At 39.9% G+C, this 27,665-nt stretch overlaps 2 protein-coding genes across 4 annotated transcripts in view; both read left to right on the forward strand.

Moving 5' to 3' along the window:
- LOC119490105 overlaps window positions 1-16,437 on the forward strand; it is a 33,185-nt gene extending 16,748 nt beyond the window's left edge. The window contains exons 4-25 of one of the 3 annotated variants that reach the window (XM_037773316.1): window positions 54-257; window positions 914-1,034; window positions 1,215-1,308; window positions 1,458-1,544; window positions 2,027-2,143; window positions 2,245-2,343; window positions 2,531-2,682; window positions 3,168-3,306; window positions 4,455-4,577; window positions 4,676-4,873; window positions 5,442-6,130; window positions 6,224-6,670; window positions 8,332-8,581; window positions 8,757-8,846; window positions 9,153-9,479; window positions 9,566-9,736; window positions 9,922-10,099; window positions 10,193-10,309; window positions 11,696-11,980; window positions 12,897-13,126; window positions 13,424-13,482; window positions 14,414-16,437. In XM_037773316.1, the coding sequence (XP_037629244.1) occupies window positions 54-257; window positions 914-1,034; window positions 1,215-1,308; window positions 1,458-1,544; window positions 2,027-2,143; window positions 2,245-2,343; window positions 2,531-2,682; window positions 3,168-3,306; window positions 4,455-4,577; window positions 4,676-4,873; window positions 5,442-6,130; window positions 6,224-6,670; window positions 8,332-8,581; window positions 8,757-8,846; window positions 9,153-9,479; window positions 9,566-9,736; window positions 9,922-10,099; window positions 10,193-10,309; window positions 11,696-11,980; window positions 12,897-13,126; window positions 13,424-13,462 (4,157 nt within the window). In that variant the 3' untranslated portion in view covers window positions 13,463-13,482; window positions 14,414-16,437. Of the gene's footprint in view, window positions 1-53; window positions 258-913; window positions 1,035-1,214; window positions 1,309-1,457; window positions 1,545-2,026; window positions 2,144-2,244; window positions 2,344-2,530; window positions 2,683-3,167; window positions 3,307-4,454; window positions 4,578-4,675; window positions 4,874-5,441; window positions 6,131-6,223; window positions 6,671-8,331; window positions 8,582-8,756; window positions 8,847-9,152; window positions 9,480-9,565; window positions 9,737-9,921; window positions 10,100-10,192; window positions 10,310-11,224; window positions 11,264-11,695; window positions 11,981-12,896; window positions 13,127-13,423; window positions 13,483-14,413 lie in introns of those variants that run through there. The other 2 variants (XM_037773318.1, XM_037773317.1) reach the window with 2 other exon arrangements.
- Window positions 16,438-17,116: 679 nt separating this feature from the next.
- LOC119490211 (protein-glutamine gamma-glutamyltransferase 2-like) lies at window positions 17,117-27,360 on the forward strand. The gene is made up of 15 exons (XM_037773446.1): window positions 17,117-17,218; window positions 17,603-17,788; window positions 17,941-18,174; window positions 18,351-18,469; window positions 18,629-18,757; window positions 19,428-19,596; window positions 20,976-21,108; window positions 21,288-21,391; window positions 22,620-22,708; window positions 22,973-23,126; window positions 23,404-23,492; window positions 24,645-24,828; window positions 24,941-25,101; window positions 25,799-25,935; window positions 26,757-27,360. Exons 1-15 carry the CDS (start codon window positions 17,209-17,211, stop codon window positions 26,902-26,904), a joined length of 2,046 nt encoding a protein of 681 aa, XP_037629374.1. The 5' UTR covers window positions 17,117-17,208; the 3' UTR covers window positions 26,905-27,360.
- Window positions 27,361-27,665: the final 305 nt, after the last annotated feature.

Genomic DNA, 27,665 nt, shown 5'->3' on the forward strand with positions numbered 1-27,665 from the left:
GTAAATCAGTGTTCTTCAGCCTCCTTACAGCAACATGTATCCACTCTCTACAGATGCTGCTCAGCCTGGCAGCACGTTCATGACCGGTAGAAACGGCCATCAGACGGAGAACCCGTCACAGACGGATCAACCTCCAGCAGCAGAGACACAGAAGATCTCCCAGCCGGCCTCTACTCGTCCCAGACCTGACCACCTTCCCCTGGGATCCCCAGACCCCAGAGCCCACCCCCTCTACTTAGGAGTGGCTTCTCTCACAGGTCAATTAGATGAGACACAGCGACAAAAACTAGGATGATCATAATATTCAATATACATTGTTTCGCAGCTTTTCAAAAGCAGAGTGACAAAGTTCTCCACAGTGCATAAAAAGACGACATATACAAATGAGAGTAGATAAATATATATTTGTATTAAATAAGAAATTAATAGTTTGTCTTAAAGCTAAGAGCATATCAGCCTGTGAGGGTAATGATTTTTTTTTATTTAATAAGGCAGAATATGACTTATTATTTAATTGTGTTTTATCGTGTCTTGAAAATTCCCTTTTTTTGAAATGGCAGTAAAACTTACCAACAGTAGCTCTGACCCTCTCTGTCTCTCTTCATATTTGCTGTTTTGCTCTTCTTTATTTTAACTTTTTGGTCTGTATGATTTCCTCTCATGTGCTGGTATCGGTTAACATATATTGAATTGTCAAGCCTTTGATGTTGCTGCACATTTTCATTTTCTGAGCATTTTTCTCTTCTTAGAAAATGTTTGCAGCACTTTGAAAACATGAAAACTATCCAGTTCTAAACATACAGAATGACTATTTTAATGTAAAGTGTACTTAAAGGTACAGTGTGAAGGATTTGGTAGGATTCTCCCAGAGAACAGCACGTTCCCTTATATTTCCGCTCTCTAACCCCCTCAGGTGGCAGAGACAGGACAGGCAGAGCAATAGTTGAGCTCTATGGACACCACCAGGGATGGAGATCAGCTGTCACCAGCCACGAGCTCTTCCAGATGCTGCTCTACTTCCGCACGATCATCAGGTAACATCCAGTAAATCAGTGAATGAATCAACAAATAAATTATTTTACCAGACTTGAAACAAAAAAACACCTGTTAATTTAAAGTCATACTGGATGGACGTTTTAGCATCTTTTGTAGTCTGTTTATTGTGGTCACTGTGGTTGTTGTGAACTTATTAGATTTTTTATCTCTCTATCTAGGAGAGAAATCAGAGAAGCTGGGATGACGCTCATTTTTGATTCAAGGAAGACGAATCCTCAGCCGCAGCTCTATAAGGCCTTGATGACGCTTCAGGTAAGAAGCACAGAAACCTCTGCATTACAGCGGAAATTAATTTCAATTGATCCCCATATGTGTACTCTGATTTATTAGTGATGATCAATAAAAGGGTGTAACGCATGAATGTAGTTAAGTAGAATTGATGGAGTGTTAAACTGTTGCAGGAGCAGACTCACCAGGCAGTAAACAGTTTCGTGCTGCTGGTGGACAAGGAGAGCCGCCTTCGGCCAGAGAGGTGTCCCGGCATCCAGGTCAGCTTTTTCACTCTTTACAACCTTTATTAGAAAACACTGCAGATGGAGAAATAACTCTGATTTGTTTCCTATAAAGGGTAATTAATCTAAGCTAATCCCTCTGTCCTTGTTACTAAAATATTAGTTTGGTTCCAAAACAGAAAATGAACTGGGAAGACAGGGTCCAAACGTAGAGATCTAAAAAATTAGCAAAATAATTATTTAGACATGGTTATTGATGACAACCCCATCAGACCCCACATGGTCACTTTGTGCTGTGGTGCAAGTTAAAAAGTTACGTAGTGCACCTTTAAGGTTCTAGTTTATTTCAGCACACTACAGTAGCTATATTAAATGAAAGGAAAATAAACAACATTGCAATATGATAATAAAAGACACAAAGGGAGTTATGTGGGGAATAATGCGCAAGAATCTCCCCGTTGTTCATTCTGTAGCTGTGAAAACGTGTTGATGTTTTGACACTCGTTGCCTCAAAACAGACTGAAGTGGTGACATCGATGAAAGCGTTGGTCAAGCTGGTGGAGGCGAGTCAGCTGAGCTCCCGTCTGGATGGCTCTCTGTCTCACAGCCACTGTGACTGGATAGAGCTGCACCAGGTGAGACAGGCACATCAATACATTACCTGCCTCCTCTTTGCCTCTCTATTTGTCTCTTCACTGCTCATGATTTACTCGTATCCACGTCTTTCATCCTCTAGAAACTCTTCCCGTTTGTGTCTGATCTCCATGAGGCGTCCAGCCTTCTTCTGAGTGCCATCAGTAAGCTGGAGGAGCCCCGGAGGACAGACACTGTACAGGTACCTTAACGCTGGCTTTTGACTGCTTACTCCTGTTGTTATTTGGGCCTTGAAAGCTCAGTTATTTAACTCTATTTATTTTATTTCTATTGGTGAACGCACATGGAAAACAGACAACAACAAAATAGTTGATGTGAAGGAGTTATTGAATCATTTGCTGATCTTAAAACGTCTCTTCGTCAATCAGACTGTGCAGCAGTGCATGGTGGACCAGAGGACTCTGATGAGGAACGTGCTGGAGGACAGCCGATTGGTCAGCCTGCAGAGGGAGGGTGGGGCCATCCTGGCGAGGCTGAGGAAGGAGAGTGACCTCAAATACCCGCACTGCGAGGACCTCAGGTAATAAACTCCTGCTCTCTCCTGCTATATTTACACGTGGGTATTGGCTCTACAGTCTTTATTTGGGGGGTAAACTTGTTTACTCGACCCTTGATACCCTGTGATTGAATATTCTAGCTGCTAGAAAATAAACAACCTGCCAACCACCACACCAAAAATAACTGGCTAAAATTATTAAATTGTGTAGCTGCAACACATTTTCAGCCTCATTATGTGATTTCAAGTACAGGACAGAAACAAATATTTCAATATTAGCCTATTATTGTCCTTGTGAGGAGGACACACCATCATATTTTTATCATGTTGAGATCATAATAGCTATAACACAACATCTGACTTTGTGCAAAACTTAGTTAAATGTTTCTGTGCCACAGTTACAGCATCTATCTTAAGGCATTTTTTCCTACTATGAGTCATGCCTAATGCATATGTGTTATTTATTTTTCTTAAGCCTACAGTATGATCTCTCTTCTTCCTACATGCAGTGACGCCGTGGACTCGGTGACCAGCCTGTACAACCACGTGGAGGAGCAGGCTCACGTCCTCGTGCAGAGGTCCAACATGTCACTGGAACACCTGGAGTATCTGCTACAACTCAGAGAGGTGGAGGGACACTTCATGCAGGTGTGCACGCCTACAGACGTTCATATGAATGCAACTCGCTTTCAAAATATATTAGGTTTTGGTAATTGCAGTAATTGTCCTAAGGCACTGGTTCCCAACCTGGGAGTTCTGACCCCCCACTAGGGGTCGCCAAAGCTTCCCGGGGGGTTGCAAGACCTAAATGAAATGCCTAAACTAAATGAAATGATTATTTAAGATATAAACTCTCAAAAAAATATCCAGACTCTGAACACAAGTTATATTCCTTCCTTACACAAGTACACAGCTAAAACAACCAAAGAGCTAATAGGACGAGGACCAAGCCTCTGGGAGAAATATTCTGCTCAAAATTCATCAAAATGACTCGTTTTAATTACTGCAGTTATGCATTAACTGGGTTAATTGTACAGTTTATCAGTTGTTCTGTACTGTTACGTTATACGTTGAATATAGTGTGATATATCCATAAAATATGTCACTTAGTCGGGAGTCATCAGTTTACGCAATGATAGAAAAGGGGTCCCTTAAGGAAAAATGTTGAGATCCACTGTCATAAGGGACCATATAGGACATTAGAGTCCCTGAGTTCATGAAGGCCCAGCGATCTAATGAAAACAGTTCATCATGTGGGTATGGTGATGATGAGTAGATCAAATATCATTCATTGAATTTCAGGATTTATCATTTGAATGGAAAATTAATTAAATATTTTGTTTAAAATAGATTAATCTCCTGTTTTTTTTGTCACATAAATCAGGGAACACATACTGTATTTTGTTTTATGTCACTGCATACTGTATTACGTTTTTTTGGGGACCGATGGTTAAGCTGCTTCGCCCTGGGTCGGCTGTTTGGTCTTTTGCTAACACTTGAGGCACGTTAGTGATAAAGGACTTTATCAGTTATATTTTTAATTGAGAGAAAATGGTAAGTTCATTCAGTTTACATTTTGCTCTTTTAAAACATACACATAATAAAAAAGAGAAACACATATATATATAAAAGTGATAAAAAAAAAGAAGCCCACACTCCACCCACCAACATCCAACAGCAGGATACTAAATTAAGAGTTAAACTTACAATATAAACTATAATAATTTGCATTAGATTACAATTTACATGCTCATACTACTAGACACATTGTTGTTTTGCATCTTCTGTCCCTGCAGATGCAACAATGGTTTACCGTAGAGGGAGAGCGCCACCTGCTGGAGGCTGAATCCGTCGAGGACTCTGGAGACAGAATGGAGCAGATCCTCAACAGCTTCACTGGATTCCTCATTGAGGCTAATGTGAGTCTACGTCTCCTTGTGGCTGTCATGTATTAGTGTGTCTCTGTTTGTCCTCCTGTCTGACTCTCTCTCTCTCCTCCCTCCTCCTCCTCCTCCAGGACCGAAGGCACCACGCCATGACGTTGGTGTCCGAGGCAGAGCGACTCCAGCAGGCCGGGCTCTGCTACCCGGAGACGGAGGCCTTCTGGACTCTAGTCTGCAGCTTCAAGTCCGGCCTGGAGGACTTTCTGTGCAGGGCAGAGGCCTGCGGCAGGGAGCTGCAGATCATGGTCAATGTGTGTGATTTTTGTGAGCAGGTTGGTGTAAGATATATTATTAATATTATCAGTATTCATGTATTCAAGATCAGTAAGCAGCTGGTGCTCTTACTCTGTAGAAACATTTATTCGGTCCAGTTTGTCACCCACAAAGACATCTCTATGGTTGTTCATTCAATTTTAATTATGTGCAATATTTTGTTTCTCTTTTGCAAATTTAACTTTGGCAAGAATGCAATTATATAGAAACAGTATGTAGGTATATAACTACTACAACAACAACAACTATACATTCAAAATGTAGAATGATGCAAGGCCAAAATTAACCAATCTCACACTAATGTAACTGAGCAGCTTTTTCCAGATACAAGAGGATGTTCTAAAATCAGTAATTCTTCATTAAATTAATTAAATCATTGAAGTATTTTGTAATATTTTTGCAAAGCATGCTGGTTTGCAGTTATAGTAGTTGTCAGCATCCGTGCACTCCTGCTGCTACTTGGGTCATTTGTGTCAGGTTACAGCACTTCAGCCTGAGTAGAGTAGCATGGTAATAAAAAAGTAAATGTGAACATGCACTTTAGTTCTCTCTGTAATCTCCAAACAGGCTTCAGCTCTGGCCAGCGAATGCATCGAGTACCTGGACCAGAGTCAATCCAGAAGCCATACAATGCAAGACCATGACCAGAATACAACACCTGTCAATAAAACAAACACTCAACACCAAAACCAAGACTCTGGACCGAGCAACGCTTCCCTTTGCCCGTCTGATCCAACCACCACCAGTGTTTTATTTTCAAGCAACGACCCCTCCATCTTCCAGACTTTCCAAGACCGGTTCCTCCAGTTCAGCCCGGAAAGGTTTCAGGAGGTGAAGGCCCAGGCCAGCGCCCTGCGGGGCTCCAGGGGGATGCAGGTCTGGAACATTGCCTGGCTGAGATGCCAGGAGGCCCGGCAGCAGCTTCAGGAGAGGATGCAGGACGCGGAGGAGGTTTTCCACCAACAGCCAGATTCTAACAGCTGGTGTGAAGGTCATTATGTCGATGTGGTGAGCACTAACGTTCAGACGCCGACTCCCGGTGGCCAGAGTCTGGTGGTACAGTCGACGCCCGGGCCTCGGCACCCGCAGTGGGAGGGCATCGTGTCGGGGGCCGTGGATTTAGGGAAGAGAAGGCCGTTCCTGGGCAGCAACAACACTGACTCAACGACTGTAGCCTGCTCTAACATCAAACCTGAGGAGCACATTGATGCGGGAACCAGCCAGGGGTCAAAGGTCACTCCACAGACATCTCACGGGTAATTTGTTACTCAATTAATTTCGCTCAACTAGGATCTATGATGCTTACGAAATATTTTCAGTATTGGTGCCTTTGTATCATTTAATTACAGGTCACCAAGGAGAACAGAAAGAGAGGCGAGGAGGAGACAGTCGAGCAGAGCGAGGAGCGAGCGAGACGCCGCTGCTCTCTCTCAGTCCCACACTGTCGGCTGCCAGTGGTTTCCATGGGGACGAGGTCTCAGAACGAGGTCGGTGAGCCAGGACTCGTGCACTACGGGAGCGGCGATGGCGGGGTCGTCCTCTCCTCCGGAGCAGCGGGTCCGATCCCCGTCGTCCTGCTCCCACCACGGTCAGCCGTCCTGTCGGATCCTCCAGGAGGCTCAGAAGTTCCAGATCTCTCGCCACGGGAGCTTCTGCTCAGAAGACTCCTGTATGAGCGACCGCGGGGCTGCGGGGGGTAACGGGAGTTTATGCTGCAAACACTCCAGCCTGCCCATCGGGAGATATGAGGGGGGGTTTTGTTTGGCAAGTCCACAGGAGAGTGCCAGCAACGCCCTGTAAGTTTACTACATGTGGCTAAAATGTGTGCTTGCATCACTGATTGAAATCTGAATTATCAGACGTTTGCTTTGATGATATTCTTTGAGTTGAATGACTTTAATTTGACTAACCTTGTGAGTCTTAATGAGATTTCATGCGCTCTTTCTGTCTCTAAGCTTCCAATGAAGTACTACAGGTACTGTCTCTTTTGATTCTCTTTGCTTCTCTTTTTCTACTTGTCAACATGATGGTTTATTACTGAACAGGTCTACCAGACACACCCCCAGTGACTGATATCAATGACATCTATGTATCGCATTAGAAAGTTAATGGGCTCAGTCATAAGTAGGGATATCCCAATCACATTTTTGGCTCCTGATAACAATTTAAGTCCTTTAATATGCAGTCCAATTATTGAATTTTAGTTTTTTTTTTCTTTTATTGCAACATAATAGAGCTGCCTAGCCTATACATACAGTAGGCTACAGTAAACCAACACGTTCTCATCCCAACTCGTCACATACCGCCGCTTTGTCACTTCCCTCTGCGTCGCTTTAAGTTTAGGCAACAAAACCACTATAGTTAGGTTTAGGAAAGAACTACATGGTTGGGCTTAAAACTACTACATTTGTAATGTGAAAATGAACGTTGTGAACACAGGACACGAAAGAACAGCTGTTTGTAACGTGACGCGCGTGAGGCCTGAACAGCGGCCTCCTGGATGAAAGCCTTGTGTTTGTTCCAGCCGCGTCCGCCCTTTGTCTCTCATTTTACTCTTTAAACTTCACCACAGTCACTCCCGGCGCACTTTCTCTGAGCGTTTACTGTTGCAGGGAATGAGTTTACATTTTAATTAATGGAACGCCCGTTGCGTTTAATACCGATGCCAAAGGGTGCCGTGTGCGGTGGTGTGGAACGCTGACAGCCATGACAAAGCCTCAGTATTTGAGGGCCTGGGAACGAGAACGGGCTGACTAAACTTAGTGAAGCAAATTAATACGTTTGTATGTCAACAGAGGAGCTTCTATGTAGGATGGGAGAGGTGTTTTAATGGTCTGTGCCCATTCTCATAATCCATCCATACTTGTTTTACTTCTTTTCTATCACGGTCTCATCTAGAGAGAGTAAAATGACAGCATGTCACTGTATTATCTGCTGAAATGTAGAAGTGATTTATCTTCTCACCTCGCTGCATTGAAGTTCAGGTGTACCAGGTGAAACAGGCTTGAAACTGTCACCTAGAGAGGGCAGCAAAACACTGCTTTTCAGTCTGGCACTGAGTTGCTCTTTAAATATTAATTCAATATCCTTTCATCACAAGCATTTTTAAAAAAAAAAAGAGCCTATGCAGATCTGACAGTGGCAAGAAATAAAATACTTCAGCATCATTCATCAAATAAAACAAAGCAAGGGGAAAAAACACAGTTAAATGATGGAGAGAGATAAAATACAAAGCCTTTGTCTACACATCACTACCAACCCCAGACTTAAAAACACCCCCAAATAACTTTCCTAATATTATCTGGTTTGTACAGATGCAGATAAAAACACAAGATATTCAAAAGATGAGAAGATTAAATGAGTTATTTGCAGATGCTACTAGCTAATAGATATATTATTGAATAATATGTACTGTAGTGCATTAGGTAACAATCTGTGTTTGTGTTGGTGTCACCAGGAGGCTGCAGCGCGTCCTGGAGGAGCTGCTGTTCACAGAGAGGGAGTACGTTCGCTCGCTGGGCTACATCCTGACCCACTACCTCCCGCTGCTGGACCGACCAGACATCCCTCAGGACCTCAGGGGCAAGCGAGGCGTCATCTTCGGTAACCTGGAGAAGCTTTACGACTTCCACAGCCACTACTTCCTGCCGGAGCTGGAGGCCTGTCAGAGGGAGCCCGCCATGGTGGCCCGCTGCTTTCTCAGACATGTGAGGAGTAACTGTACAATCTGCAACCACACCACTAGATGTCACTAAATCCTACACACTGTACCTTTAATATTCATCTGTTAATATTGCAGATATATGTGGCTACCAAGAGTAAAAATTGGCTTATTGATAACAAATGCTTTCTAATATGTTTTAACTTGGGCTCTTTCCACAGAGTGAGAGTTTTGGCCTGTACGCTCTGTACAGCAAGAACAAACCTCTGTCAGACGCCCTGATCCTGTACCGTCGCCATGACATCTTCAAGGTCAGTTCATGTGTCCTGTCTTTCCCTTAACTGAATCATACGAGCGGAAGAGTTTCCCATTTTAAATCTTCTAAAGCAGATGTTTTACACCCCTTTCTAGGTTACAGTACATAAGCTCCATCTTCCTTGGAAATCATTTTAGGACATTGTATCCGTACACTTGCACATGAACCTTCATTTTTCATTTTAGTAGGTTCAAAGTTACATTTTAAGCTTTGATAGCTGCTGTAGTCATCACACCCTGGGAGTGTTAGTGCCATGTTTCACCTTTCAAGCTTTCCAGCTCCACTTTGTCTCCCCTCACAGAGGAAGCAGCAGGAGCTGGGGGACATGATGGACCTTTCATCCTACCTGCTGAGGCCCATCCAGAGGATCAGCAAGTACAGCCTCCTGCTGCAGGACATGTTGGCTCTGGCCGGCTCATACAGGCCAAAGGACATGCTCCAGGATACACTGCTGGCATCCAGTGTGTGCGCTCAAAGCGTGTGTGGCCCGGGTTCGTATGTGCCTGATCTGACGAGCAGCGAGAGGGAGCGGGAGAGGGCTGAGATCCAAGCGGCTGCAGACCTGGTTCGGTTTCAGATGCGTCACGGCAACGATTTGCTCACCATGGACGCCATCCAGGACTGTGATGTAAGATAATGACAGATAAGATAGACTTGATATACCTCAGTTACATTAAGTTAACGGTCTTCTTTTGCTTTACTCTGCTCTATCAGGTGAATTTAAAAGAGCAGGGCCAGCTGGTTCGTCAGGACGAGTTCACAGTTTTCTTCAGGAAGAAGAAATGTGTCCGCCGCATCTTCCTCTTTGAAGATCTCATCCTCTTCAGCAAGACCAAGCGGACCGATATAGGCAACGATGTTTATGTCTACAAGCAGTCATTCAAGGTCTGCACACATCCTTGTTTATCAAAAGGCTGTCATGATATACAGTATATTCTACTTCAAAGGCGTTTTCCAGTAGGTTTGATGCAGAGCTCCAGTAGTTTCCTAGTGAAGCTGAAACATCTAACCACATGTGATTATTTCCATCAGTGTAATTTCTGCGTGTCTCTTCGTGTTGAATCTCCCAGACGAGCGACATCGGGATGACCCACAACTCAAGTGTGAGCAGCTTGTGTTTTGAGATCTGGTTCCGCAGGAGAAAAAGTGAGGACACCTACACCCTGAGAGCCTCCAGCATGGAGGTGAAGAAAGCCTGGACCACCGACCTGGAGAGGATCCTGTGGGATCAGGCCACTCACAGTAGAGGTAATAACATAAAGAACTTACCGAAGTTTACAGTTTACAAAGTGCTGTACAGGTTTTAAAAAATGCATATTGTTGATCTACTATATGTTCCAGAGCTGCGTATGCAGGAGAGGGTTTTCATGGGAATGGGCCGCAAACCTTTCATGGACATTCAACCCAGTGATGCTGCCATCTGTGACCGAGCCGTCAGCTGCGCCCTGCCGGGGAGAAGTAAGGAGCTGCACACACAAAACATTTCTTTATGACAGAGCTTAAGAATATTTTTTTCAGACTAGTTATTTAAGTGAAAACATTTCACACTTCAAACTAAGTTCACTTTATTCAAAATACACACTAAATCCTCTCATGACCATGTTTGTGCCATCATTCCTGTTAGTTAATGATAACTTTTTATTTACCAAATTAATTGTAGATCTATGGGCTTGTCTATCTTTATAAAATGGTTCATTATAGCAGAGTCCCAAGTTGAAAATAAATATATTTTTTACCATTTATTTGGAAAATAACAAAGACAAATGTGAAACCATCACTGAAACTGTCAGTCGAAAGTGTCTATTAGATTCTCCAGAGCAACTTCCCACTGTAGTGATGTACATTAATTGTGCATTTTGCAATATGATGACATTCGTTTATGTTTTTATTTAATTAATTTTTGTATTATTTCCAAATAGATTGTCTGGATAAATGTGGATTTGTTTAGGAACCAACAAATAAAAAAACAGTGACTGTCCAGTTTACTTTTAAAGGAAGTCCTTGGTATTAGTTGGCAGTCTGAAAAATATCCGAGGCATTCTTATTGTGAGTTTAAAATCCTTTATTAAGTCATGGATGATTGTTTAGGAATTAATTGGCTTTTTTCTGGTGAATGCTGAGATTGATGTCAGAAATGATTTTATCCACCACTTTGGTCCAGACTCAAGTATCTTAACAACTATTGGATGGATTGGCACTAGATTTGGTACATACATTCATGGTCCTCGTGGGATTAATCCTACTGAATTTGGTGATCCCATGATTTTTCCTCTAGCGCCACCATCTGGTTCACATTTGTGTTTTTTAGTGAAACATCTCAACTGTCGGATGGATTGCCATGAAATTTGATACAGATATTTATGTTTCCCTCAGGATGAATTGTAATAACTTTTCATCTAGCGCCATCATCAGGTTAAATTTTCAATTTTGTTTTGTGACCAAATACCTGCAAAACTAATGAAGTTCCCATCAGCCTCAGCTGTGCTAATAAGCAGATGTTAGCATGCCAACATGCTAAACTAAAATGATGAACATGATAGACATTATACTTCTTAAGCATTAGCATGTTAACATTGTGAGCATGTTAGTATTTTGCTTAAAGCACTGCTGTGTGCAGCCTCACAGAGCCACTAGCATGGCTGTAGACTCTTAGTCTCGTTTTCATTTTTACATATTCTTTACTTTTTATTCATTCATTTCATCTTTTACATTTTGTTGTTACGTTTAACAAAGTAAAACTAGTAACTAAATACATTTTTCTGCCATAACTGCTTGTGTCCTCATTGCTCTCTGACCCAGCTTATTAATTTGTCCTTGATGACATCTATTCATGTGTGTTGTCAGTCCCTGTGGCCTGTTGTTCACACAGGAGCTTAGAGTATCCACGACCGCACTCCATTGGCTCCGGCAGCACCGCCTCCACCACCCTCAGCCAATCATCTTCCTCCTCTGGACGGGGCTCGCTGCCTCCTGCTGGTTACCCCGGTAACCAGTCACAGGGGGTGGAGACCAGTCCTGCTGTCTGCTCCTCCATTGAGGGCGTGACTGAAAATGAACTCAACCATCATCATCTTCATCAGCATCATCTTCATCGTAACTGTGAACAATGGAAAAGTCATCATCCGCTGAGTGAGTTTTTTTTTTGTTTTTATTTTAGTTTTTTTGTCCGATAACAGAAGGGTCTGTTTGCTGTTGAATTCTTGTCTCAATATGACTCTAAATAAAGTCCAGTGAACAGTAGTATGACATTTGAATATGAGAAGGTATTTTTAAAGCATAGACTGTATAGAAGAAGTGAACTTAGTCACCGTGGAGTGCTGTTTTGAAGCCTCGAGTTTGTCATTTTGGCCGTCGCCATCTTGGTTTTTGCAACCATAAGTGACACGAAAGGGTGGAGCTAAGTACAACCAAACGCTGAATAAGACATTTGACCGATATGTTACAAGTTACTTTCATGACCTGAAAACACACTGTGAAAGGGTTAAAGTTGTAAGACGAAAACAGAGACAACTCCCAGACCGGACAACGCCGTGGTTAATCACAAGATAGCCCCACCCTAAAGCATCTATTTGACTCTAAATGGGACCATAATTTACTAAATGAACATCATGCTGTATTGAAGAAGACTTGAAACTAGTGATTAAAACCATAAACTCATGTTTACAATGTTTACTGAGGTAATAAATCAAATAAGAAGTAGGCTCATTTTCTCATAGACTTCTATACAATCAGACTTCTTTTTGCAACCAGAGGAGTCGCCCCCTGCTGGATATTAGAAAGAATACAAGTTTAAGGCACTTCTGCATTGGCTTCACTTTTCAGACCCGGAGGTTGCCCACTGTTATAAAGCCACTGTTAGTTTGAAAATTCTTTAGTTTGGCGCTATCTGGTGGTAGCATCAAGGATGACACTATGGTAGACGTCACCACCGATATGTACTATATCTGGACAATGTGAACATTTTTGGATGCCATTATGGAATTTGAACTTATATAATTTTTTTCATAATGCACACAAACCTCTGCTTTCATTGTTTGTGCTTTAGTGGGCAGCACTGAATCACCTGGAGAACGCATCAACCTCTTCAGCAGCTCAGAACGCAGCTGCCTGTCCGCCATCGGTGGAGAGGTGGTGGACGACTCCTCCTCGATCGTATCCCAGAGTTCAAAGCCTTTACTTTGTCGGACTCCCAGCCTGAGGAGAGACGGCTCGCCATCGGTTACCAGAAAGAAACCAGGTGTTGCCCCCAAACCTCCACATCTGGCTAATGCTCAGGTACAGGTTAAGGTGTAACAGTATGACCTTTATGTATTATATGTGTATGAGCTGAAGACTAAATGGTCTCACATGTCGTTCATGATCTCAGCTGTGGAGGTTTGAAAAAGGTTTGAATGTGTGTTAGTCAAGATGAAAGCCGAAATACTATTAGATCTATTAGCACACTGAAGGTTTTGCACAGCATCTCTCCAAAACAGATGAATCAGTATTATTAACTATGAACTCATGTTATGAGGGTTGTTTTTTGATAATTTTATTGAAGTATGATTTAATATTTGATATCTTGCATTGCAGGGGGATGACATTATAATCGGAAAATCAACAGAAGTTTAACCCTGGATTCCCTGCCGAAGGTAAGAATGTAATGTTCTTAAATTAACATGCAGTTAAAGTGAAAATATAGGAAATAAAAAATATATGAGTTATTTTCTAATCTTAGTTTTGAGTATTTTCTTAAAAAGGTTAAACATAATTAAATAAGACACCGCAACACTTCAATTTTTTTTTAATATATATTATAGTCAGGTTTGTGGGACATTATTCATAATTATAATAATAATAATAATAATGATTATAATAATAAACTTTCTCTGTATAGCACTTTTCTTAATGTTACAAAGTGCTTCACAATAAGAAAAAAATACAATAATAATAAAATACAATAAAATACTACATAGATAAATAAATTGAAATCAAACAAAATGTGCACAGAAATAAAAGCTTTTTTAAAGAAGAAAGTTTATTTATTTGTAATATAACATATAAGAGTTATTTTATAAGATATGACAGCTTTTTTCTGATCTTCCTTTTTTGAGTTTTTCCTTTAAAAAGTTAAACATAATTAAACAGGACACACAATAACAATTAAATGATTTTTTTATATAATAGTATAGTCGAGTTTGAGGGACATTATTCATACTTAAAATAATAATATTAATAATTATAATAATCCTCTTTATATAACAAAGTTACAAAAAGTGACAAAGTGCTTCACAACAAGAAAATATACAACAAAACAATAATAATAAATAAAATATACATAAATAAATTGCAATGAAATGATATTCACGTATAGATAAAAGCTTAAAAGTTTATTTATTTGTAATTATTGCTAAAACCGACCCTATATTTTATTTAGTTCCTATTTCACAAATTAATCCTTTGTATAGTAGCAGCCATCTCAGATAACCTTACTTCGTATGAAAGGTGTTATAATAAATGTATTATTATTATTTTCATTGGCTTCTGTAGTAAGAACAATTTGTGACTTTAATATTGTTGCAGATCATCGATCCACTGAAGCTGTTCAGTCGTCTTCTGGCCGCCTGCAGACGGACAGTTTATCTGAAGTTATTTTATGTGGCTACGCAGTCACAAGGCAGTCAGCTTTGTCTGGTCACAAGGTTTGTTTTTAATGATTTATTGAAACAATTGAGGTTTGGTGTGTTGGTATCATAAGTCCGTCATGTGTCAAATGAGGTTGTCTTATATCACGTATGGACTAATAAGAAGAAGGAACAAGAGGCTGCTGCTGTACATGGATGATGTGGTTGACACACACACACACACACACTGTTTAGTGGGATCTTCTGTGCTGTACAGCCTGTACATTTATTAATTTGCAGGGATCAAACTAGAGAAGGTTGTATTTATTATCTCTTATGGAAATCAGCAGCTTGTGTGAAACAAACACACACAGGACCAGCGTCACCACACAGTGTGAGAAACCACTTCACTTCAAGTGTATCGCTCTGTGTTTCATGCTCCATTTCATTTGTTAGCAGGCAGAGCATTGCTTGAGAAACAATTGTGTATCATTATCTCTTGACGGATGAACTACAGTGTTTTAGTTACAAGGGAAACTTAATGGAGTCCATAAGAAAGTCCAGATCCACTGGCCATAAGCCCAGAACTAGCTGAAGATCTAAACTTCAAGTGCGATGACCATAAATGGAGAAGCATTTCTGTGCAGATACAGAGAAGTAAAATGATTTGTGTTTTCATTAATATAGAAGTAATTAATATATAATGCTATTTCTTTTCTCCTGTTTATTTCTTTTGGGTCATTTTTATACTACTGCTGTCTGTCTAAACATGTGTTTTTATCTGTCTGGCTCTTACAGTAGTCCTGTATTTAATAATTTATCAGAAGGGACTGACCACTTGCTCATGTGTTTTCACATCTGGATTTGAAGTACTTTGCATCTTGGAAGACTGTTCTGTCTACATAATCACACAACTACTGCACACTAGCAGACACGGTATATAACTACCAGGTAAAAACTACTTACTGTTATTTAGGGTCCACTAATGGTTCCATACTGATCAATGTTCCAGCTACACCCTCATGAAAATGACCATTACAAAAAAGTATTTTTCAGATTATTTAGTTTTCTTAAGTTATTGATGAAAAGTGTCTTCTTTTGTTCTTTTGTAAGTTCTTTGATTTTTATCGTCTGTGCAAAATATACAAATCATAAAAACTGAGGTCATAATGTCGACCTCTGTTTATTTTAATTTAAAGCCACTAACTTTTTATGACATAGCAGATCCATGTTTTTTTTTATTGCTTACTTGCTTTCTTTCAAGCTTATTTGCTTATTCAAACGTGAGGTCCGTTGTTGTTTTCTTTACTTCCTTTGTTTTTCTTGTTGTTGTTTTTTTTTAAAGACAAATTCTACGTTTTGTATCGTGCAGTTTCTTATCGTGCGGTTTCTTTAATCTGAAGTATCACCAGACAGTCTTGCAGTAACATGAGGATGTGGCACCAGACTGATGGTGCTTCACTTCCTCATTCCACAGACACAACAATTTCTGCAGACGCTTATCGCAAAAGGTTTCATTTCCCTTTGTGCGGGTTTTACTACTGCTATTTTTCAGTTCTAAAATGCATTTTTAATGAATACATTTTGTGGACAAATGTAATGAAATATAGACTCTCACAGTCCCGTCTGGTTCAGCCTATAACGAATGGTTTTGTTCCTTTGGTCTGTGCACCAAATCCAAAAAAAAACTGCACATTCAAGTTGCAGTTTCATGACCTATTTACAACTTCCTCCTGTAACTGTCAATGTGAAAGTCTCATCATGACCTGAGAAAGATGTGTGAAGTATTTTACTGTCTTGCAAAGAAGAATCGGCTGAGCTGCATACAAATTTGAACTGTATGACATGTCATTTCCTGTTTTACATTATAGAATTTAATTTAACTGTTTTGATTCATTTTGAATTATAACATTTTATTTCTGTTGAATCATTATAATAATTTACAGTATGTTGCAGCTACGGAAAATGGTATAAATAATTTATGAAAAAACTTTTGTTGTTGGTTTTATTTTATTATTATTATTATTTTTTTTTTTAATCTGTAAAATTTATCTGCTACATGTAGATAAGTTTAATGTGTTACGTTATTATGTATATTACAGTATGACAGTGATTTTCAAAGTGGGGGCCTCAGCAAATTGGAAAGGGAAAATGCAAAAAAATAAATTGTATAATTATTATTATTATTATTATTATTGTTATTATTGTTAATAATAATAATTATATATTGGAATCTTAATTGCCGTGCCAAGTTTTATTTTATTTATTATTTTTTTTAATATTTGCCGCAGGGTTTTTAAGATCTTGCAAAAAGAGGGGCCCCTTGCCATAAGCTGATGCTATTTGGGGGGCATTGGCATGAAAAAGTTTGAGAACCCCTGTATTAGGTAACCAACATTTTTAAAACCTCAAAATTTGTACATTAATGATAATTTGCTGACTGAGGACCAACTTTAGTAACAGGATTTAATGCCGTTTGAGTTTTGAAGCTTTTGTTTCCAGTAGAAATCTTTCACAATAGTTTTAAAAGCCAAGGTCTAATTGAAGAATAAAGGGGAAGGGGTGTTGTAAGTCTAAAAACAGGATTACTGAAGCGACGAATAGAAAAAGGGGGGGGGGGGTGTCTAGATCAGGTTTCACATGCTATAAATACAGGGGCTGTTACACTGCAGGATCATTAACCAATAAGCACCGGCTGCAGCTGAAGTGTCACTCTGCATACACAAGTTGAGGGTCAAGAACTTCTCTGCAGACATGAGTCCCGGTAAGGAGGAAGAAAACCCTTTTTTTTCTCATGTTGTATGATGCTATTAGTGGAGTGTGTTATCTACAACTGAAGATGCAGTTTGACTCTTACTTCACAGAGTCAAACCGTTTTGAAGTGTCAGATTCATAGTCAAGTGTGAAATGTGATGAGCAGGAATGGTGGATGACATTAGATATGTCAGATCTACAGAGTAGAGTAAAACTGTATCTGTGTTGGGGAATGAATGCTGATGATTTGTTGTGATTTATTATCTGGAGAAACTTTGAGAGGGTGATTAAATTTAGATAAAGTTATCAAGTCAAATTTGTGTACTTTTACTCTTTTGACTTGTGTTAACTTTTGAATTGATGTGACATCTGTGTTTCCGTTTTCTGCACACAGTCTTGGATGTCGAGCGCTGTGATCTTGACATTAAGAGCAACAGCAGCAGCCACCATACGGAGCTGTGTGGAGCGGAGCGTTTGATTGTAAGAAGGGGACAGCCCTTCAATATCATTTTACATCTGAAACCTGGCAGCGAAGACTTCAAACCGGGTGAAACAAGCTTCACATTCATCGTTGAGACTGGTAAGCCTCTCTTGTATCCCAGTGATTACACTTACATGTTTATACACAGTTTGTGTGTGTGAGAAAGAAACATTTGGAGGGAGTGTGTGCATGCATGCATGAGGATTTATGTTTCTGGATTTAGATTTAATAGTCCATCTCTGTGTCTCCAGGTCCGTTGCCCAGAAAAGAATCAGCCACTAAGGTTTCTTTTGGTCTAAGTGACTCCACAGAGGACAGTGAGTGGAGCGCATCTGCCACCAATGATCCCTCCGGAAACACAGTGTCTGTATCTATCAGTTCCTCGCACTACGCCCCCATAGGGGTCTACTCTCTGACTCTGGACCAGGAGGGCCAGAAGACCAGTTTAGGACACTTCATCCTGCTTTTTAATGCTTGGTGCTCCAGTGAGTACATAACGTTTTTTTTCCTCTCCAAATGATTTATGATGGATTATTTATGCTTTGTTTTGTGCATCACATGCAGCTTGAAAATTAAGATATGCCACCTGCAGCTGTCAAGCATGGAAATGTTATATTGGAGGCAATAAATGTGTTGGTGCTCTGTCTGTACTGACTCACAGGAGATGCTGTTTACATGCGCAGTGAGACGAAGAGGCAGGAGTATGTTTTAGCACAATATGGGCAGATCTACAGAGGAACACATAACCGAATCAGAGGGAAACCCTGGAACTTTGCACAGGTAGTAAACAAACTGTATAATCTCTAAATGCTTCTTCACTGTGAAAGAAAAGAACAATGCACATAAAATTTATTCAGATAATAATTCATTAACCAAATACAAATATAGCTGACACAGCTAATCTCCGGCCTTCTCCTCTGATTATTTGTCTGTCTGTAGTTTGAACCAGGGATACTGGATATCTGCCTGAAGCTCCTGGATGAAAACCCCAAATTTGTCTCGGATGCCGACAAGGACTGCTTTGCCAGGAGAAATCCCGTCTATGTGACCAGGGTGCTGAGTGCTATGGTAGGTCTGAGTTCAGGCTTAAGTGGATGCCATTTAACCAGCCTGTGAATAGCCTTTATTAAATAGCTGTGCAGGCAGAGATTCCCATGGTGCACCAGAAAAAAAGCCCTCTGCTTTATATTCTGAGTCTTATATTGTTCTCCAGGGGGGGACCTCTCCTTCTTTTGAAACTTTCTCGTCTCCCCAGACAACTTTTGTGATAGAAAGATGCAGAAAAAAGAGTATTTAATCATCATGTGTGGCTCTGATTCCAAACAGGTGGCAAAGAGAAGTAAATTAAAGTCTGTTGGCTGCAAGTCAAAATAGCTAAATGAGAAATCCAGGGCTATTTCTAGTAGTCCAGAAGTTGTCACTATACAATAAATCAGTACCAGGCTTGTTCCAAGATGAACAGGATCATGCACTATAGAAATGTGAATGAGCTTGATGAGGTCCGATTATGTAACATTTATTTGTCCCAAATAAGCCAGTGTTGCTGCCAGAAATTATAAGCATCATTTAGGAGACTTTTCCCACGAAAGACTTAGAAAAGCAAATTAAAAAACGTTAAAGAAACCGTGTACGTATTGATTTAAAATGTAAAGCCCACCACTCAGCCCTGGAATGTCACAAAATGTTCCCATTCTCTCATTCACTCTCTCTCCTGCCCCCCCTCTGTCTGCCTCCACAGATCAACAGTAATGACGACAGCGGAGTGCTGGTGGGAAACTGGGGAGAGATTTCAGACGGGGTTCATCCAGGAACGTGGATCGGCAGCGGTGACATTTTGCACCAGTGGGCGGAAAGTGGTCCCGTCCGCTACGGCCAGTGTTGGGTCTTTGCTGCTCTTGCGTGCACAGGTAGGAGCACAGTACGGAGTGCATGAGAGTTTTGGTTTGACTGGATTCAGACCGTCTTCAATTTATTGTGAAATTAGTTATTTTTTAGGCAGATGCTATTAGAACCCAGGTGTCCGTAGACGACAATGACATTTTCACCCGACCCGGGCACACTAGATACCGTGTGTGTTGTGTACTGTATATGTACTGTATGTATATTTTGCCTAAACCTAACCAAGTAGTTTTGCTGCCTAAACTTAACCAAACTGTGACTGAAAATTGAAAATTATAACAAATGAATAAATAATAAGTCAACTAAGTGTAAAAATAGACTTCTCAGGAGACTTGAACCCTGGGGTCCAGTTTGACCTATTCACCCACCTCAACCTATTCCTTGTAGGTACTTTGTCGCTCTTTATATTACTAATACTACTACTAAGTCTTTCTGCCAGAAAGGGCTTTCTGGCATAAAACCCTTCGGCTAGCTAACTATTGTTAAATTTAGTAGCATATTCAACTTGGCCGTTAAATAGCCGAATAGCTGCCAAGTTTCTATTCTCACCTGGGTGCAAATAGACACTTGTTTCATATGCACTATGTGAGTTATTGTGTTTTACATACCGGTAGATGATATTCACACGCCATGTTGACATAATGCCATTTTAACAGAGAGAAAATGCATTACATGCATGCATTAAAGTTAAAGGTAGGGTCGGTAATGTTGAGAAACTAGCAAGAGTACACTAGATTTTAAATATGATCCAACCGAAAAATGCCCGGTGTTGCCAACTCTTTTCCAATGAAAGTCGCTAGCAGCACCAGCTCCAAAAGTCCCCAAATCTAGAGAGAAAGTCCCCGAGTCGGCAACACTGACAGTCCGTTCAGGCCTCCCTCATGAGACACTCCCCCAAAATTATCATTATGAACGTAAGTGAACATGATTATTGTTCGTACTCACAGCTGTCAAAGCTAGCAGCTTGTGGACGACTCCGGTGACCAGAATGAGTGCACGGGCAGAGAGCATGCAGGCAGGTAGGTAGGTAGGCCGTGATTGAACTGGTTTATTACAGTCCTGCAACAACCACAGATACCGGATTAAACAAACTGCGTGCCATCACTCAGCGTAGGTAATTTAGAAACTATTTTGTAACAGGATACTGTCCCAACAGTACGTAAAACACACCATCTGTTTCATCTCAGTTACATCCTCCGGTCCACCTCCACCGCCACACAACCCAACCTTTTTATCAAAACCCTAAATTTAGAATCTAATGTCATGACTTTGAAGCGCTCTACCCCATGGGACATTTTTAGGTGATGTCTTTATTTGAGTCTTTGATGACAGTTGCTATCACTGGTGTATGTGCTGTGATTAAGAGTGGCCCTCCTCCCTCCTCCAGCGTCCCGTGCCCTGGGCATCCCATGTCGAGTGGTTACTAACTTTGGATCGGCTCACGATACGGATGCCAACCTGATAATAGAAAACCTGTATGATGAAGATGGTGAACGGATGTCTCATGGTGATTCGATATGGTGAGTGCATGGTTAGCAGGTTGTTCCTGTATGCATAAAAACAACTGTCACTTTCGAGGCATCTGTCTCTCGTTATCTTCCATGATTCCGAGAATTAACTGTTGTTTTTTTTCTACATTATTTTACTGATTGAAGCTAAATGCAAATATTATTGTCCTTTATTTGACTAATTTCACCAGGAACTTCCACGTTTGGGTGGACAGCTGGATGAATCGTCCTGATTTGGGGTCGGAGTTTGATGGGTGGCAAACCAGTGACCCGACCCCGCAGGAGACGAGTGAAGGTAAACTTTGATTTTAATGTCCAGTTGTTTGTCCCGTTTCCCCAAAACTGTTAAAAAAATGTGTTTTTCCAAGAGCAAGTCCTGCACGTAAGACCGTGAACTGACAGTTTCTATGCTGCCTTGGCAGTCCAGTTATAGAACAAAGGCCAAACACTGTAAACACTTCATTAGAAATGAACTGTATCAAAACTGCTACAAAGATGGACCATAATCATAATATCAACAATATTTAACCGTGGTGGTTAGTTTCAGTTTCAGCTTTAGTAGTCACAGGTTTGATGAATGGTTATGACCAAACTTGTGATAACGTTGGTTTGGCAAGTTCACATGACTCATCTCAAGACTGTTTTTATTAATGCACCTGACATATTCATATCAAATGTGGTTAAGTAAACCTCTTTTGCTATTAAGCGTTGTAAATCATTTTGGCTACTCTTCGTTTTTGTATAGAGTGCTACCGGGACGACGTATTTTTGTAGGCCAACCCGGAAGTTAGCATCGCCTTGGTTCCCTCGACAAAAAAGCCAATGGGATTTTTCCATTGCCGAAAATAAGCTCTGTGGCAAACAAACATTTATGATACTTACACGTTTTGTTCAGCAAGATAATCTCCACAAATGAACACCACTTTTAGGATTTTTGAAGCCTGAATGCAATCACCAGAAGTAAAAAGCTAACGTCATAACGGCTATAAACAAACCACAACACGGTCACATGACTTTGCGTCACCACTACTAAACCAAAGGCGGACTAGTGGTCGGCGTGATGACGTTTAGTAGTCTCATTTAGACACTTGTTAGCAACTGCCTTTTTTAATACATGTAAAAGCTCCAAAATTCACGAGTGGGATATTTACTGACATGCTTTATGTCGTAGAACAAAACGTTAAAATCTCTTACAGACCTTATTTCAGGCATCTAACAAAAAACCCATTGACTTCCAGACGAGGGAACCGGAAGTGCTAAAATGCTAACTTATTTCCGCGTTTTAGGACTCCTGCAGCACTCTATTAAGAAACTGACTGCAAAACAACAGTTAAGGTTGTTAAAATACTTCTTTCTCTCTAGAAGTGATTATAATATCACCAAAAGTATTTTGTTTGAGTGGCTTATTTGATTCTATTTTACCACATGAATGACTTGCATGGCCTGAATCGATGCCTTGTGTGTGTGTGTGATTCCTGCTGAAATGAAGCTGAAGTCTGTCTCTGGATGTGTGATGCTTTCAGGTGTTTTCTGTTGTGGACCGTCCTCTCTGAAGGCCATCAAGGCAGGAGAGCTGACCAAGAAGTATGACGCTCCCTTTATTTTTGCTGAGGTGAGTTTTTTGCTTAAACCTTTAAGTGGAACGTTTTAAAGTGAAAATGTACATACTTTACATTTAAGCTGGACACTATCGACCGTAATGGTTTTAATGAAGGTCCAAGTTTTGAGACCTGAGACCTGTGTGTATGAAAATATCCCTTTCTGCTGTTACAGATTGTTTCAAATACTTGTCAAAAAATGACAAGCCTGTTTTGTTATCTGAATGTCTTTAAAATTAATTTTAGTTCATGTCATCTCATGTCGTGTGTGGAGTCAGGTTAATGCAGATGTTGTGGAACTGGTGCGCCTGTCAAATGGAGAGATGGTCAAGTTCAGTGGATCAACTAAATCTGTTGGACGCTGCATCAGCACCAAAGCGGTGGGCTCAGATGAGAGACACGACATCACACACCAGTACAAGTATCCCGAAGGTACTGCAGAGACTTCACAACCACACACTTATTTAAATGGATCTAAAAGGATCCCAGGTGCATCTTCAACGTTTCGATTAAAAAATATCCATTTAAACAAATTCTGGGTTTGGAGTCAGTGTGCAGGCACTACATTATGCTCCTTCTACTGTCATCACAGACACACATGTTACATACATCTCACATGAATATAGACGGATGACCTCAACTACCTCAATTTGAAGATGTAGTCTTAAACGAGACTGTCGTACTATTCTGTGATTCTGCTGGTTTTCAGGCTCAAAGGAGGAGAGGAAGGTGTACGAGAAGGCGCAACACCACAACAAGCTAGAGCAGCGAGGAGAAGAGCCGGGGCTCCATATCAAGGTGTTTTTTGTTACTGTTCATACTAGTGTAAGAAAATATCGATACACTGGAGTATTGCAATATTATGTTTTGTGATACTGTATCGACTTTTAGTTAATAGTTTACATGCAAAGATTAGTGGCTCATTTTGTGTTGTATTTAAACCACCCCGGTGTTGTTATCCATCTTCAGCCATAGAAATTAAGGCTATATAAATGATGAAATGTAAATACATTTTATTATTATTATTATTATTATTATTATAATAATATTTATTATTATTATTATTATTATTATTATTATTATTATAATAATTATTATTATTATTATTATTATTATTATTATTATTATTATTATTATTTAATATATGGTGAAAACAATGGAGCCTCATTATATACACTTATACTATGACAGTTTTCCTAAATATATATTACCTTGCATACAGTATTGTAATATATTGAATCTTAACCCCTGTATATGTATCATATCACCAGATTCTTGCCAATACACAGCCCTATGGTTCATATACAGGTGGTAGAGCAAATACTGTATAAACACATCATATAAAAGAAATTAAACTCTGAAATAACTTAACTTATTTAAAATGTTACTGCGTAGGCGGGTCTGTTCAAGCTACAAAAGAGATGTTACGATGGGCACAATGATATGAGAGTTTTCAAAGCAGCACGAGACAACATTAGAGCTCCAAATAGGCCACATCCTCTCTGCCTGAATTGCAGGTTCATTAGTCAAAAGAACAGAGACATTATTATGTATATGTCAAAGGGAACTGTATCAAAATGAATGCCAATATATGCAAACTGTAGCAAGAAAGAGGAACAAGTTGAAAATAACCATGATTGGTATGAAAGGCAAACAGTACACATGTGGTTATTAAATACTGCTAACTGGCATGTAATTTAATATGAAAACAAGTATCATTAAGTGTCCCCTTTTAGGTAGACAGATGACTAGATTATTAATCCATATGTCAATGCTGCATTAGCTTTGAAATTCATCTGACCATAAACAATTTTATCAGCATATTCTGTTCCAAAGATCACAGAATCATCTTTTCTTTTTTTTTTAACATCTGCTTATAATTAGAAATATAAACTATACTAATGCATTCATATTATTGTATAGTCAAACGAATAATCTTATAATTCTCAGATCAAACTGGCTGATAACATGATCGTGGGCTCGGACTTCGAGGTGCACGCTGTCCTCACTAACAACTGCTTGGAGGCGAGGACCTGCACCTTCCTGTTCTTCGCCAAAGCTGTCGGCTACAACGGGAAACAAGGAGACAGCTGCGGCTTTACTTCAGACAAAGTGGAGGTGCCCTCCGGAGAAGGTCAGCTCCGATCTTTACACCGCCGCGTCTGTCAAAAATCCGATTCTCGTGCCGAGATTGCATAGTTTTAATAACCTAATTAATATGTCCTAAAATGTATGTGGTTTTTCAGTGAGGTCACAGTCCCTCAGACTGGAGTACGACCGGTATGGATCAGCGATCACTCCTGACAGGTTGATCAATCTGTCAGCCATCACCATCGACAAGCAGATTACAAATTACCATAAGGTTGAGAAGACCATTGTGCTGGACGAGCCGGATATAGAGATCAAGGTATGGACGATGGACAGGTCAGAGAAATGTATTTATGAGCAATACAAATGTTACATTTTAGAAGGGAAAAACATTGTGAATAAATAAATGACTTTACATCCTGATCAAAACAGATGTTGAGTAACAAAAATGTCAGCGCACATGAGCTCAAAGCAAAGCAGGCGTTTAATAATTACATTAACTAAACTTTTCAACTTTTTGTCTCATTGATATAAAACTGTACAATGATATGGTACAGTTTCATACTATTACTTCTCTGTCTGTTTGAGAGTAGTAGAGTCTGTAGCCTACAGTGTGTCCGTCTGTTTCTCAATCACATCTGGATCACTCTGCTACTGCAATTTGTATTTTGTAGAAGTAATGTAACCAGTTTTTCGAACTTGACAACATAAACATTGTAAATGAGCCCCTTTGTATTTCCTGTTGAAATGTTTGTTAATGCAGTAGCTGACAGGAAGTAATCTTGGACTAAAGCTGTTGCCCTGGCAACAGAATGGCGATGAAAAGGTCTATTGAACGTTTACCTTGATTCAGGTGGCCTTGATCACAGATCACAGGAAAGTTGGGATTTAACTAGAAAATGACTGTATTTCCTGTCATTACTTATTGCCACTCAGGCACAGGTTTATTATGACATAATCGTAATCATTTACAATATTATAGCACCTCTCACATCATGAAACCTGTTTGTCTGCAGCTGGTTGGAGAAGCCACAGTGAACCAGCCTGTGTGGGCAGAGCTGACCTTGTTGAACCCGTTACCAGAGTCGCTGCAGGACTGCAGCTTCACCGTAGAGGGGGCCGGCCTCACCGACGGCAAACCCATAACAGCGAGGTATGTCAACTCCATCCAGGGCTGGGCGATATGGCCAAAAACTTCTATCCTGATATAGGTCATATTATATCTCAATAATGATATCACAATATAGCAAGTAATTCAATAAATAAATAAATAGTCTATATGAAATAACCACATGGTAAAGCCTATACACTGTGTGAATGAAATACTTGACGAATGAAAGGTGAGTATTTTCTCATTTACTTAAGAACTTAAGCGCAAAATGATGATGAATTTTTTGAGAATTTTGAGTTAGTATGTGTTATTATCAATTTAGACAATTGTGTGGCTTGATATCTCAATATATGATTTAATCACAATATGATTCCAATGAAAGATGATAAATTATCGTATTGAATTATCACCCAGAATCTAAATCCATCCCAACTGTTATGAGTGGATTTATGCGTCAATTATTTCTTTTAGCATTTCCATGCTTTCTTTTCTTCTTTATGGATTTACTTGTGTCACCCAATTCCCATTACAGTTTATCTATGCAGTTCAATGTACAAGATGGTGTTTCTGCAAAGTTTGTACAAAAACTCAAACGCACCCAAAATCACAGTGAACTTTTCCCAACAACTACCACACAATGCTTCCTATTTCAATAATAACAAAATGTTACTTACAGCTCTAAGTATAAGATGTGATCTGTGATTTGTGGTGATATACCCATAATCACAGTTACATTAAGAATATCTTAAACACTAATATGTTATATATACAATAGATGCCAATGCCACACTGATACCTGAGCTGAATAGAGATAAGCATAGAGAAAAGCAGAAAACATGAAACTCATCTCAGATTTTTTGCAGGATTGGAGCTGTGGGCCCCAAACAGGAAGCCAAGGCCAGCGTTGACTTCAGTCCCACCAGCACCGGCTCCTGCGTGCTGCTGGTGAACTTTGATAGCGACAAACTGAAGAACATCAAGAGCTTCATCAACGTTGTTGTGAAGGAATGAGCCGGCACAGAACGGCTTTTTTTAATTTTGTTTCTTTAATTGCAGTAGAGATTACAGAGCCGCCCAGAGGGGCTTGAGGTTTTTTTTAATCCACTTCTTATTTTTATCCATATATTATACTAGAATAAACCATATTATACGATCAAGTTTTTTCTTGGGTAATTTCATGATGAAACACAATGATCCACATCCACTAACCACTATGTACAGGGCCTCTATTAGCTGCAGTAAAATGAGATACAGACAGAAACAAAGTTACTAATGATTTTAGTAATCATAATTTAATATAATCATAAGTGACAATAAAGCCACTTCTGCCAAAGCTGTGAGTAGAGCAAGTGTTTGTTGAAGGGAGCAGCGCTTCCTCTCCTCTTTTTAGAAAACATTTTGTTATTTGTGATGAAGAAAAAAAATCTAATTTGTTAACTACAAATAAAAAAAATGCAAAATTAAAAAGTGAGGCTCAGTGTTATTTGTTGTCTTGTGGTGTGATTGTGTGCCTGCAGAGTGAAAATAAACCCTCAGTGGAGGGATATCGCCATCACATACATATATCTCATTATTTCTCTGTATTTTATAAGAGATGTGATATTCAGTGTTTTTTTTTTTATTATTATTTCTAAACCCCTTAATGGAAAATTACCTTATTATCTCTCAGAATTGCTCCGTCACTCAGATGGGTTTTATCAGACACACTGATATACTGACTGGCTCCTGCTTCATGAGCTGTTTCACCTTTTCTTTATGGATGTGTCAAACAC

Source organism: Sebastes umbrosus, chromosome 6 (genome assembly GCF_015220745.1).
Source record: "Sebastes umbrosus isolate fSebUmb1 chromosome 6, fSebUmb1.pri, whole genome shotgun sequence".
Classification (NCBI taxonomy): Eukaryota; Metazoa; Chordata; class Actinopteri; order Perciformes; family Sebastidae; genus Sebastes; species Sebastes umbrosus.